The sequence below is a fragment of the Pteropus medius genome, unplaced genomic scaffold (assembly GCF_902729225.1).
Source record: "Pteropus medius unplaced genomic scaffold, Ma_sr-lr_union100, whole genome shotgun sequence".
Lineage (NCBI taxonomy): Eukaryota > Metazoa > Chordata > Mammalia > Chiroptera > Pteropodidae > Pteropus > Pteropus medius.
This window is the reverse complement of record NW_024346150.1, coordinates 5,675,814-5,690,429: the sequence shown is the minus strand read 5'-3', so window position 1 is coordinate 5,690,429 and position 14,616 is coordinate 5,675,814. Positions and strand designations below refer to the sequence as shown.

General features: G+C 41.9%; 1 protein-coding gene across 1 annotated transcript; it reads right to left on the bottom strand.

Annotated features, from left to right (window-relative positions):
• Positions 1-412: 412 nt before the first annotated feature.
• On the bottom strand, positions 413-11,991 carry LOC120612973 (spermatogenesis-associated protein 31D1-like; the record flags this gene model as incomplete). The annotated part of the gene is made up of 3 exons (XM_039875693.1): positions 11,921-11,991; positions 3,672-4,548; positions 413-3,197 (listed from the first exon to the last, which is right to left on the bottom strand). Coding segments are annotated over exons 1-3 (3,733 nt in total), but the record flags the coding sequence as incomplete, so codon positions are not given.
• Positions 11,992-14,616: the final 2,625 nt, after the last annotated feature.

Genomic DNA, 14,616 nt, shown 5'->3' with positions numbered 1-14,616 from the left:
CATAAAGCATTCCATGAGGGAGAAGGTGTGGGCTGCTATACATGTTCATTAAGGCTAAGCTTCAGAGACATAGCCCATATCCACAAACTTCATCAGAGAGGAATGGGCTTTTGGGGGCATGTGATATCTATTTCTCTACAAGAGCTCCAGGAGACTAGTCACCAAAGGAAGCAATACCTAAGAGCTGGACTAACTCCTTCTTTACCCCTAAGTACAAGCCCTGAGTTACCAACATCCATACCCCCAGCATAAGACACAGAGGGCATCATTATTATTAGAGAAACATTTATTAGGGAGAATCAATATTCTACACAAGGAAGAAATTATTTTGGGGTGTGAAATTTTTTTCCCTGGAAATGCTGGAGAAGTGCTTCCTGTCTAAACAGTAGAGACAGATCTCTGAACACTGTGCCTTCAGCAGTGGTGAGAGCAGCTGGAAGCCGCTGGCCAGCTTGAAGCCCACAGGTGGGGTATGGGCGGTGCACGGTCTCCCTGCGGGGCTCAGACCGAGGGTGCTTCTGACACAGTAGGTGCTCCTTAAATGCTACAACTGTCTGGGGGAGCCTGTTCTTGTCTCTGATTTGTCTGATACCTGTAGGAGAGCTCTGTCCAGCCAAGACTGCTTCTTGTTGGTGAGAATGGGTATATGTCACTTGGGAAGAGGGAATCCTGCAGCTGTAAGGATGGCCCTGGACAGGCCATGCCTGGGCCCACACTTCCACCTTCTGCTGAGTCTTTCGAAACTTCCCTTGGAAGAAGGGATAGGACTCTTGAGGGCAGGTTGCATGATGAGGTCCTAGTTTCGCCTCTAGGAACTTCTTACTGTCTGTCATGACTGTCTGAGCTCTGGTTGTCCCAGTAAAGGCAACTCTACTTTTATCCGAGCCTCTGGTCTGGGCAGATGATACATGGCTTTTTTTCTGGGAATTTTCTTGCTTTTTGCATTTTATCCCAGAATGAAGCCATTGAAAAAAGTGCTTCATTTGTTTTCTGAAAAGGCTTTCAGGAGGAGACTTGTTCCCAGACCCTATCACAGAAGGGATAGACTCCTCCTGTAATGCCATGTCCTGAAAACAGATACTCTTTCTTCTGGGTTGGGATGTTCCCAGCCCTGCATCCCCTCCACCAAACTCTTCTGATTTGGGGCCTGGAGGGCTCACTCTCTTTCCACCTGATGGGAAATTCTTTTCCTGGCACCACCTTAAGTCATGCTTAGGTGACCAAGTATCCTGCCGCTTCCCCATACCGTCCTCCACGTGGACATGCAGCACCTGGGAAGCTCCCACGTCTACACTGGAGACACCCTGAGCATGAGTCAGGGAAGGTTTGTAGGTCAAGCTATCTGAGGCAAGGGACATGTCACTGGCTTGGCCTTGGGTCTGCCCATGTACCCTGTTCTCCAGTGTAGACTTTAACTCACTGAGGATTTGTTTCTTAAGGTCCGATGATTTAGGCTCTTGGAGAACTGATATATTTGCTGGGGGGCTTTCAGTGCTAATAGTAGTTTTTCCTTTACTGTCATTCACATTTGTCCTTTGGGAGCTAACTGGCTCGCTGCTTGTCAGGATGTCAAAAGTTTTTGATTGAAGATCATCCATGCTCTCAGCCGTGAATAGCTCCCTGGACATGTAGGGCATGGGAACAGGTTCTGATTTGTTCATCTTGTTGCCCTGTTGCATTTCTACTCTATCACTGGAACTCACACTCTTAACCTTTGGCTCATGTCTGGCTCCAGCTTGCCCTGCAGGCAGCTTTGGTGGACATCTGTTGACCAGTGGATCCTGTGTCTGACTTGTTTTCCCTGTGATGCTGTGTGTGACAAGCAGTAGAGTCTGTCTAGCATCATTAATTCTCTGACCATCCACTGCAAGCTCCTGGTGGATACTAGAGAGTGACTGTCTCAGGGCCCCCTTTTCTTCCTTGCTCATATGCAAGGTGACAGGGAGAGGATGATCCAGGACAGAGGCTGACTGTGCTGTTCCCATGTTGTCTCCGTGGAGAGATTTAGAGCTTCCTCTAAGAGGCGTGAAGCCCCCAGATTTGGAATCCACCTCAGAAATCAGGTTGGTTGATGAGGAAAGCTTGGAATGGAACAAGGGCTGGAATGAGATATCTTCCAATGCCTTCATATAAAACTTTTTAACATGGGCTTCTAGCATCTGCTGTGTCCTAGGCCCAATGAAGGAAAGCTCCTGGGAGGTATTCAGAGTGTAGTCCCTGCCCACTGGTGGTTGCAGACTTCTCTGTTTCATTTCAGTGTGGGATTTGACATGGGAAGTCAATGTCTGATTGATAGCATGCCATGAATTTTGCACAGTCCCAGGGAGCTGACCCTCACTGATTTCCTCAACTTTCTTGCTCAAATGTGCTTTCAAGACATTTTCTAGTTGTGTCTGACATAGACTTGGCCCTGACACCATTGAATTTTCTCCTGACAGATTTACCATGTGACTGTCTAGGTCTTTCTCAGAGTCAGACCCCAGATCCTTACCCGAAGAGCTCTCCGAGTCACGCAACAGATGATCTTTTGGGTCATTCTCTAGACCGTTTCCCTTATCCTTCCCTTCATCCTTCTCTAGCTGAAGCATTTCTGATTCCCTCTCATAGAAGCTTTCCGGTTGGCTCAATCCAACATTTAGGTTTTTGCTACTCTGGCCCTTATACACAGAGAGACATGAGAGTCCATGATCGCTCTTCCTCTCAGATTCCTTTGAACAATCTCTCGGAGGCCTCATCAGTGACACAGACTGATGGATCCTGCGGAGTAGGCCCCAACGGTGTTGGATGAGCCTCTTTCGAAGGTGGTGCTCTAGTTTTTTGTGAAGCTCATTGCTGAGCGGGAAATCTCCTGTTTGGATAGAGACTGAAACATGAGCCTGGGAAGGCTGGTAGTAAGGAATGTTGGGTGCTGAAGAATAAAAGTCTTCATAAGATCTTTGGACCACAGAGGGTGAACCACACAAACTTTCCTGTTGCTTCTGCAACACATTCCATTCCAAATTTTGAATTTCAGATGAGGTGAGAGGGTCTGATTCATTCTGGGGTCTATGGCAATACATATTACCATTCCTCGTTTGAGGTGTAGGATTAGACGGTAAGATTGGGGGTGGGGATTGAAGGTGGGCCTGGGGTTGGATCTCAGTGAGAGGTAGAGGCTGGGACTGGGGCAGGGTTTGTGGTAAGGGTTGAGGCTGGACCTCAGGTAAAAATGGAGATAGGGGATGAAAAAGTACTGGGAATTCTTGGCCTATGGAGGCATTTGAGATTCTGTTGGAAATAAAAATTGAAGAATAGTCACCCAACACATGGTCAGCAGGGGACAAGAACTCACTATGCAAAGTTGGGAGCCCCCAGAAAAGCTGGATATGATTTTGCTCTAAATGGTCCTCCCTGGTCTGCGGATATGAAGCCTGCTGCTGGCCATGCGGTTCCATTGGTTTGCCTTTGCTGCTCCAGTAACGAGGGGCAGCTTCTGAGTCATGCTTATCAGCAGTTGAATCTAACAGTTTTCCTGAGGAACTTAGGTGGCTGTCTGAACTAACTTGTTTTGGTAAAGAGCCTCTTTTCTTTTCCTTTTCCTTCCACATCATTAAATATATTTTCTTTTGGACTTGTCTCTCCAGGAGTGTTTGGACGTCAGGCCTGAGAGCGAAAAGGTGACCACACTCTACACATTGGGCTGCAGCGTCTGCCTGGAAAGAGGCCTCTAAAGAATGGTGGGACTCTTGGTCAAAATCATATTGTGCCGAGGTGGAAGGGAACAAGTCTTCGGCACAAGCTTGCCACCAGTAAAAGTCTGAATTTGTCGGGCTAGAATGGTCAATGCCTGTGACTGTTGGGACGTAATTGGATAAATTACCAGGGCTATCTGGAGATGAGTTCTCTGGAACAGGCTTGGAAATTGATTTGGATTGAGGCACAGTTGGAATGCACTCTGGTGGTGGTGGTGAAGTAGACAGCATTGGTGGTACATGACGACAAGCAGATGAATCAGTGGGATTCATCGTCTGGGACAAATCTGGTAAGGGGCTGATATCTCGGGAAAGGGTGGGGTCAAGAAAGATGGTATTCAGAGTCAAAGTGGCCTCTGCTTGGAGAAGAGGATCCACTCTCAGAGTGTCATGTGGTGGGAGAGGGAAAAATGCAAGAAGTGGGGGTGGGGAATGGGCCGCTGGGAATTCGGATTCCAAGGGAAGAAAAGGCTCTGTTGGCAGAGAGTGACCCAGTGGTGAAGGTGACAGAAAGTCAGCTAAGGGTGTCATTGGGTTAGGTGAGAGAATTCGGGGCGGCGGTGGGAAAGGCTCAGGCAGAGGAGCTGGTGTTAGGTCTCCTGGAGATACTGCTGAGAAGGCAGAGGACAAAGTGGATGATGACTTAGTCACAGAATCTCCGGAAGCCAAAGGGGATGCAGAAGGAGTAGCATCTTCCAGGCCATCTGGGAACAGCAGCTGATTGACCTCAGCGGTTACATTATTACAGACCTCACAAGAGAGGTCAGGGCATAACAGCTGACGAAAGCGCCTGGTATCATGATACTGGCCCAGGGGGCTGCAAGAGACAGAAGGTACAAAGCTGCAGCCAGAACTAGAAAAAGGGAAGGAGGACCTACTAACCCGGTGGGGCGGAGCCACCCAGCACCTGCTGCCCCTTCACATTGTTCCACGTTGATGACTTCACAATACACCAATAGAACTCAGCCCAAGGCCTCATTCCTCCAGTTTCTATGGCTACACCCCAACCCCCATGACTATGGCAGGCTGCAGTGAGTCCCTGGAATTGCATAGAACATGCTATAGGGGGATCAGGAAAGAAGGGGAAAGACTAGTTACCTTTTCATGATAGAAATCAGCCTCTTTTTCTCCTCTTCTTCCCTCTGGCAATATCTCCAACCTGGGAAATCACAGGAGGTGGTTATATATAATGGAGTTAGAAGCATAGGTATCACACAGGAGTCCCTTTATGGGACACTGTTGAGGTATTAGACTCTGAAAGCCCCAGAGTCAGTAGTAGTCAAATGGTCTATGATAATATTAACAAGGTTCTCCTGTGTGTTGCTTCATTTATAAAGTACTTTCACATATATTATCTCATTTGATGCTCAGAACTACCCTGTGAAGCAGAGAGATCAGTGATTACATCCAAGAGGAATCTGATCATCCAGGAAATCAAAGTACTTTCACGAAGTCAAGAGACAGAAGTTCTACCTCTCGACATCCATTGGGAAACACCCATTGCCCAGGGACGGCACAGCAGAGAACCTGAGAAATGTCTCAGATCTGACTGCCTTCCCACTAGCCTCTCCTCTGAGCGCTCTGCTTTCTGAGAGGGACTGTATCTGGCCACTAATATCCTCAGAGATCAGGGACCTGGGACCTAATGGAAAGGAAAAGGTCGCCCTTGGCGATTTCAGGTGGAATAGGCAAAATCTTACCTTTCTGTCTTCTACCTTTCCTTCTCCTCTTGGTTCTGCCTTGACACTGAAAAAAAGAAGGGAATCATTTCTCTCACTTCTCTCCCTAGAAAACCCAGCCATTCATGATCCAAGTACAATGTGAACCTATTTGAATTACTAGAACTTTGTGTTCCTTTTTTTTTTTTAATCAACTTTTATAGGTTTCAAATGTCTTCTTTGGAAAGCTCAAAGAAATCTATTGTCTATGAGGTTCACACTTGCTATTCTCAGTCAGACATCTGCTCTAGGAAGGCATGGAGTCTGAGGCCAACAGTCGCATCTCTGCTCCCTCAGACAGGACCCTGTAACCTGAGACAGAGCCCACGCTCCAGCCTCTGCTCAGAGGCTCAGTACTGCTCTCTACCACATCCAGAAGGTCCGTGAGCTTCCCTGGGAAACATCCCAGCTAAACCCCTAGCCCTGCCCATCCTGTTCTCCTAGAAGGATGATGTTCTATCCTCCACCCAGACTTCCCATCCCAGATGTTACTCTGAGCCAACCAAACTCATTTAAATGAACAAGACACACACAAAAAAAACCCCACAGACACAGACAATAGTTTAGTGGTTACCAGAGAGGAAAGAGGGAGGGGAGGAGGCAGATTAGGTCATAGGGGATCAAATGTATTGACAGAAGGAAATTGTAACTTTAGGTGGTGAATACACAATGCAGTATACGTATGACGTGTTATTGAATTGTATACTTGAAATTTATATAATTTAATTAACCAGTGACACCCCTGAAAATTTTTTTAAAAAAGTGGTACTAGAAATGGAAAGAACAATTAAGAATGTTGGAGAATGTTGGGTCTTGCTCAGGCTTCCTTACCTTTTTGATGTTTTCACTTTCCCAGAAAGTTGGTAAAGCTGGAATCCCCACCAGGTAGCACAGGAACAGAAGGAGCCCCCACAACCCACACAGGCAGGTGAGGGTGGGGTCAGGACTAAGGGAGGTTAAGGAAAAGCTCGGACAAGGTCTAATAGGGACATTAGGAAAGGAAAAAACGTTCGAGGGTCTGAAGTCCATAATTGGAATCTCAGCGCTGCCTGAGGCAACTGAGCTCTGAGAGTGGAGACTCCAGGCTTTATTGCCAGGCCTGCATCACAGAGCACTGTTGAGTCACAAAGGGTTTCTGAAGGTGGGGGGAGGGCACAGCTCCCCTCTCCCCACCAGCCCAGCAGATCCCTCCACCCCTCTGGGCCTCTAGGTCCTTCTGCCCTGTCCTGCATCCCATTTTACAGTCCACCTTTCATCATAACGTATATTTACCTTAATGAAATATTCTGCTTGTTCCATCTGGAACCCAGATATTACCTGGGTCTCTCATTACAGTGTGAAGACCCTGACTTGGGGCTCACCACGTCCACTACCTTGAAAGTCTGAAATGCTGCCTGGGATTTTTAAGTAGCCAAACCTTTACACTCAGGATCATATATGTGCTCAAATCCATCTCTCATAGAGAATATTTTCATCTTACACGAACACAGATATAGAACTTTAAGTTCTTTTACACTGACTTAGTTTTGTGAATGTTGAATTGCGAATTTTAGCTGTTTCAGTAAGTTATACATGTATAATAAAAGTTTAAAATGTCATTCTTGGCAGGAATAAGTCTCATATATCTTACATATATCTAACCCCTGAGCTTTGTAATAAAGCTCTCCCCATAGCATTTCAGGTAGGCATCCAGAAATGGCATTTGGTAAAGTGAGATCTCCTTATAACCCCATGATATCTTCCTAACTAAGGAACATCACCACGTAGAAGTCTGGTCCCAGATTTCAGACTGCACTTTGTTATATTGTTTCCAAGGAGGAGTATCTTCCAAAAGCTCTACTAGAATAACATGCTCCATTTTGAGGAGACTCATTGGAGATAAATCATTAGTTCACAATTCTCATACGGTCTCAATTTTCTGGAGACAGTCCTCAGTGCTTTCTCAGTCCCATCCTGATTACTGTTCCTGTGATGAGCCACAGGGGCACAGCTATTCCCAGGATACCAAAAAGGCTAAGAAGAACACTATCTAGAGCAAAATCCTTTAAAACTGCATTTAAAACAGTAGTTATAAGACGTCCTTCATCATTCACACAACAAACATTTACTGTACTATGTAGTATTTTTAGTAGAAATGTTAACTAAATAAGGCGGTGCCTCTGACCTCAAGTAGATCATAGTGCACTAACTGATACCTGCAAACAACTCTAATAAAGTGCTATGAACTGTAAAAGAAGTGGGAATAGAACACAAAACACAGCTAAGAAGCAATTAATTGTTTTGCCAGGAGGGAGAGGAGGACAGGGTCAGGGAAATCTTCAGAGTTGGTCCCTCTGAGATAGGCATTGTGAGGCTGTCTTCGCCTTTCCCTTCCGCTGCCTCCTTGTCCTCACCGTGCTCCTTTTCTTCTTCTTCCTTCTTTAGACTTCATTTTTTAGAGCTGTTTTAGGTTCACAGCAAACTTAGCAGAAAGTACACCCTCCCCACAACACACTACCTCCCACACTGTCAACATCCAGAGTGGGACATTGGTTCCAAGTGATGAACCTACATGGGCATATCCAAGTCCACAGATTACATTAGGGCCCACTCTTGGTGTCGTACATTCTTTGGGTTTGGAGAAGTGTATGATGACCTGTATCCACCATTATAGAATCGCACAGAGTAGTTTCACTGCTCTAAAATCCTTTGTGCTCTGCCTATGCATCCCATTCTCCCTCCGAATGCCTGGCAGCCTCTGTTCCACAGTCTTGCCTTTTCCATAACTTCATCAGTTTGAATCTAGTGTGTAGACTTTTCAGATTGGCTTTTTTCACTTAATAGTATTCATTTAAGTTTCCTTCATATCTTTTTGTGGCTTAATAGCTCATTTCTTTTTAACGCTGAGTAATAGTTCATCGTCTGGTTGTATCACACTTCATTTATCCATTCATTCACCTTGGTCATCTTGGTTGCTTCCCAGTTTTGGCAACTGTGAATAAAGCTCCTGTAATCTTTCTTTTTTTAGACCACTTCGATGAGACATAATTCACATGCCATACAATTCACATACTAAAAGTATACAATTTAATGGCTTATAGTATATTCACAGTGTTGTGCATCTAGCACCACAATCAATTTTTGAACATTTTCGTCACTAAAAGGAAACTCTGTTCATTTTAGCCTTCACCTTTCAATCTTCTTATGCTTCCCTGCCTCCCCAGCCCTAGGTTACCACTAATCTACTTTCTCTGCAGATTTGTCAATTCCAAACACTTCATACAAATGGAGTCATACAATATGTGGCCTTTTGTATCTGGCTCTTTTACTCAGCATGTTTCAAAGTTTGTTTCTGTTGTAATATATGTCAATACTTCATTTCTTTTTATGGCAAGTAATATTCCATTGTATGGAGATATCTATTTTGTTTATACATTAATCAGTTGATGAGCATTTGGGTGTTTACACATTTTGGCTATTATGAATAAAACTGCTGTGAACATTTGTGTGCATGTACATTTTTACTTCTTGCTTATTCATTTTTCCAATAATTTAAAGTTGTACTTTGTCAAAGCTTATTGATTCTTGAAATTTTGGTAGTATGGCCATATTAGACTCTCTATGAAATGAGATCTTTTGGGCCACAATGTAGTTTTTATCAAATATCTGGGTGTATGAATGTGCCCTCCTGTCAACACTATCAAAATTAGCCCTTGAATTAGAAGGAATGATGTTGATGTATGATCTTTAAGATTTTTTTAAAAATGAACACCTTATGTTCTCAAGGTTCTATTCTTAGAAAGTCAGAAAAGGGTGTTGTGGGTAGAGGAAGTGCAATGCAGCCAGAGGGAACATGAGCAAACCTATAACATACATAAAAGTACATGTCTGATCACACTAAAGCGTAAGATATGTGCCTAAGGATGAGAGCAGTGAAAAACTAGGCTGAAAAAATAGAAGAGGACTTAATTCTGAAAGATGTTGAATGATAGTTTAAGGATCTTGCACTTTGTACTAAGGGCAGTGGGAAACTAGAGTTTTCATAATGAGCAGAAAGGCATACCCAGAGGTCTGTTTGAGAAACATGACTGGCAAAAGAGAAGATGGTTGAGCACTCATGGAGAAATGTGCAGATTCATCACCATGTCACATAGGATTCTATCTTGCAGTTGATAGAAAACCAGATGAATTCTGGCTTCACAAAAAAATTCAATTCATTGGCTTAAATTTCTCCCCAATACAGTAATAGATTCAGCTTCTGACTCACCATCCCTTCATTCTGCTTTTTCAGAACTCATTCCTAAGCCCCTGCTCTTGTGGTCTCAAGATGGCATCCTAGCAGGAAAAACAGAATATTTCTCAGTGTTCTAACTAAAGTCCCGATATTCAAGTGAATGGGACCAGGAATGGGACCTATAAGAACCCTCCTGAAATAAATACTGGGAACCAGAGAATACCATTGGTCTAGTCTAAGTCAGGTCTAGTCAGAATGTAATCTGGACCAATGACTGTTTTCACATTTTTGTTACCATCTGCAACACTTAAGTATAGAAATTGAAGATGGTTAGAAATCTTTATTGTCATTTAACAGAGTAGTTAAATCTAATAATAAAAAATTGTATTTCTTATGTTTTTGTTTCATGTGTCCTTTTTCTAGTGACTCGTTTTTATTGTATTTTGCACAATATTGGTCCTCAGTGCATAGGGGTATGGGAGAGGAAGCAAACAACTGGTCCTATTCCAAAAATATTTCTAGAAACTGTGGTCTAAAGTACATGCTCCACTGTGAAGTCTGGGGTGAGTCAGCATTCTGAAAACATACAGAGAGACTTTGGGAGAACTTTCCCTCTCTCCATTGGAGGGAGTGTTAACAAAGGTCCACCGTAATTGTGGGACCTCATTTAGAGAGAAGGAAACTCTCAGACTTACTTTAGCTCCCCTTTCTTTCTCCTGCTTTCTTCCATGTTGACCTGCCTTCCTAATTCAGAGTCCTTGGTAAGGATTTACTCTGCTTCAGCTTTGGATACGGCCATTTTAATAGGCTAAACATATGGACATTCACCTACCCTCCCCACTTTGATTACTAGAATCAAAGCATTCGAATGGCTCTCCTAAGCCATTAAACGAAAAGCAACATCGAACTAGACTAACACGGGGTACATACTAAACAGGTCTGATTTCCTTTGTCATGCTCTTGGCACTTGAGGTATGGAGACTCCAGAGCCCTGTAAGATGTCTGAAGGAAATAACATGTTTAAGACAGATTATAGGAATCTCATTTTCTCATTAAAAATACATTTTAGAAAATTGTTTTAGGTCAACTTGCTGGGGCAGAGTTGTCTGGCAAGGAAACGTGTGCAGCAGTTTGGCAAATTGCAGCTTTCAGTTCTCTTTTCAAATAAAATGGAAACAATAAAAACAATTAAAAATAAAAATTTAAAAACAATCTAAAAGAGCACTTTGATTCTTTTTCTATTTAAAGCTCTGCAATTAAAGTGTTGCTGGAAAGGAACCTGCGTTTTTAATCTCACTGCTCACGAAGGGCTAATACAAGCACAGGGTCTGAGGTGTCTGCTACACTCAGAGCTGGAAGTGACCCTAGAGAACTTCTCGTCTGGCTTTCTTATTTTACGTATTAGAAACTGAGGCCAGAGAAGGATTAATTCTTTCTTCCTTAATCCTTTCTTTTGTGTGCGTTCTGTATGTTTTCTTTCAGAAGGCTTGAAAACATGATGATGGCAGTTTTAACATGACTTAGACACTCAATATGGGACTCCTTTCTTTCCAGGGCCCTAAATCACCTTCTAGTATAAAGATAAGTACTCAAAGAGAACCAAATGTTATCCAGTACTGCCTCAAGATGTGCAATTTTTGCCTAAGTAACCTTTACAAGCAATAGAGATGGTAATGCTTTTTTTTTTTTTTTTTTGTAAAAATCTAATGGAAAGATAGCATATGCCTTTATGCCTTCTGAAAAAAATAAATAAGCTAAATGTAACTTCAGTGATCCTGGATGTTCCAAGCTTAGTCTAATAAACAACTGTGGTATTCCAGAGGAGCAGGTGGACATGGTCTGGGATATAGACACAAATGTGCTTCAAATAGATGAAACTTCAAATTGATATCAGCAGTGTCTCCCAAGCCTGCCATCATTAAAAAAATTCTATCGCTTATTTATTAGTTTACCTCTTTTTAATATAAACACAATGGTGGTTTATCTAATAGACACACATAGTACAAAACTGACCTATGACAAATCTGCCTTCACCATTAAGAACTACTCTTAATGGTGAAAATAGTTTATCACTTTTATGCCCTCAAGGGGTCAGGGAACCACAGGGAAAGAAATGGAACAGAACAAATATTTCGCGAGTACTTAATATTTTCCCCAAATGTTCAGTCATTCGTTGCTTAACTATTCTGTGTGAGAAGAAATATTGTCTTCATTTTATAGATAACAAGACTGAGCCCCCAAAAGACTAAATAGCTTACCCAAGGCCACAGAGCTCAAAAGCAGCAAAGTGAAAATTTGAACTAGCCTTGCTGTGGTCCCAGGCCTGCATCTTCACTCTACACCAGGGGTTCCCAACCCCTGGGCTGCAGGAGTTCAGGTCCATGGCCTGTTAGGAACCGGGCCTATGCAGCAGGAGGTAAGCGGTGAGCCAGAGAGCGAAGAAGTTTCATCTATTTGAAGTCACACTCCAGTGCTAGCATCACCACCTCAGCTCCACCTCAGGTCATCAGGCATTATATTCTCAGAAGAGAACCATTCCCTGATGCCAAAATGGTTGGGGATCACTGCTCCTAGATAGTAGAGTCACTGGGCCTTGATCTCTGACTCTTCTACTCCATTATTATACGAGCAGCTATCTTTTACTGTGTTAAAAAAAAAAAAAAAAACAAGAAAAACAAACAAACAAAAAAAACAACAGTGGTTTAAAACAGTGAATATTTTATTGTATTTGCTCATAATTCTGCATCTGGGCTGGGCTTAGCAGGATGATTCTTCTGTTGATCTTGCCAATGGTCACTCATGTGGATTCATCTGGCTAATCAGTCAGCAGGGGCCTGGGCTTAGTTGGGACACTGAGATTGCTGGGCTTCTCTCACAGTGCCTCTCTCTCTTACCTAACTTCTCTTGTGGCCTCTCCACATGGCTCTAGCGGGCTAACAAAATTCTTAGAAGGCAGAGCAGGGCTTCCTTAGACCATAAAGTTAGAACTTCTTAAGGCTTAGATCAAGAACTGATATAGCATTACTCTGCCAGTCCAGTTAAAATAAGTCATAGTTCCAGTTCAGGTTCAAAGGGAAAGGACTACAAAAGAGCATATGCTGGAAGATGCGGATTATTGGCGGCCAGTATTATAATAGTGGTCTCCATGATCTTCAACATTGGTACCACAACTCTAAAGGTTGCTGTTTCTTCTGTTCCTTATACTTTTCTTATGTGATTTTTCTCTCTTCTGTTTGTTGTTTTACTTTCTCCTACCATTTCTTAACTTTTCTGCATTATAACTGGACTTCCTTAGCCAGCTAAAAATTAAGGATTCCTTTCCTTCATATCAGTACACTGACCAATCACATCATGTCAGCTCTATTCTGTAGGCTGTCAGTCTTTGCAGCTAAAGTGTTTTATTGATAGAGATTCCTTTGTTTTGGTTGTTGTTTTGTCTTGCTTGTACATCTAGGTTCAAAGCTGAAAGTCTAGGGTAGAGGAAAATAAGACATCACTGCATCAGTTAGCAACTTATGTGAATATACTTAAATGCTTTACCCAATAAACAAATTCTAGAATCTGTGATAACCCTCTTCAGTTTTACCCACAAGAAAGCAATATGTCCAGTTCATGTTTTACCTGCTTTAAATTTCTTTAGCAGTCATTCACCAGGACAAAAAAGGCAGAGAGGCCTGCAGGAGTCAGATAATATCCAGCATTACAATTCTAGTTCATAGCAGGTTGCTTCTTACAGGTGGCTAAGATGAGAACAGATCAAATTTCCACTGAATCATTCTTATCACTGCTTTTTGTTGTCAAGAGAGATTCAAAAGTACCAAGAATTAGCTAGGGACAGGAGAACCAGCTGTACAAATAGCACCAGCATGAAGAGGGCAAAGGAACTAAGAAGAAGAAAAAGAAAACCTATGAAGATTCTTGCAGAAAGAAATCACAAGTTTCAATTTGAAATGCTGAGAAATGAAAATGAAAGGTAAGTTGAAATGTGACTTACTTACCTTTAAGAGAGTCTAAATCCATTCACTGACAATGTTTATTATTGTTTCTTTTATTCTGCTCCTTTATTGTTGGATTATGTATCAACCGGACATTTAGTTGTAAAAATAAAAACAAAGAATTAAATTCAGTTTGACTATTTATACATTTAAATTGAACAAGTGAAGGAGACAACAGAGATGAAATGTCTTTGTTATTATTTTAGAGTAATTCATTGACTCTAATCTGTGCCAGGTAGTCATGAACATCAAAAGTTGATTAAAAATGTACATAAATTTATACATAAATGAATTATACATAAATTTATTACAATTCTCATAATGATATATCCAAAATCCAATTAACGTTCTATGAAAATTTTGGAGTATAACTAGATTCTTATGTTCTCAGAAAGAAAAACAGATATGTTTATCAAAGAAAATTTTGAATGAGAATATAATATGGGACTAGCCATATTACATATTTAAATATGTTATAGAGCTCTGATAATTACAATAAGACACTACTGAAAGAAGAAAAATATACAGATATAGAACACAGACTAGATCGTCCAGACATTGATTGCGTTCCATATAAAATTTAGCTAGAAAATAGAAGTGACATCACCAGAAAGGAAGAACTATTCTTTAACTTGTGCAGGAATAACTTGGTAGGAATTTAAGGGAATAAAATTAATTTAGACCTAACCTTAACAGTGCATAACAAAGTAAATTCTAGATACATTAAAAAGTTAACTATTTTTAAAATATTCTTATCCAAATGTTCACTCAAACAAGGTATTAGATCTGTAAATTAAAACCAGGGAGGATTTCCTAGCTCAAAATCCTTTTAAAAAAATCATACGGCAAAAGACTAACTACTCAGATTACGTAAAATTTAAAACTTCTGTTTGTAAAAAAAAAAAAGTGGCACAAGCAACTAAAAAAAAAAACAGATTGGGAAAATTATATTCAGAAAA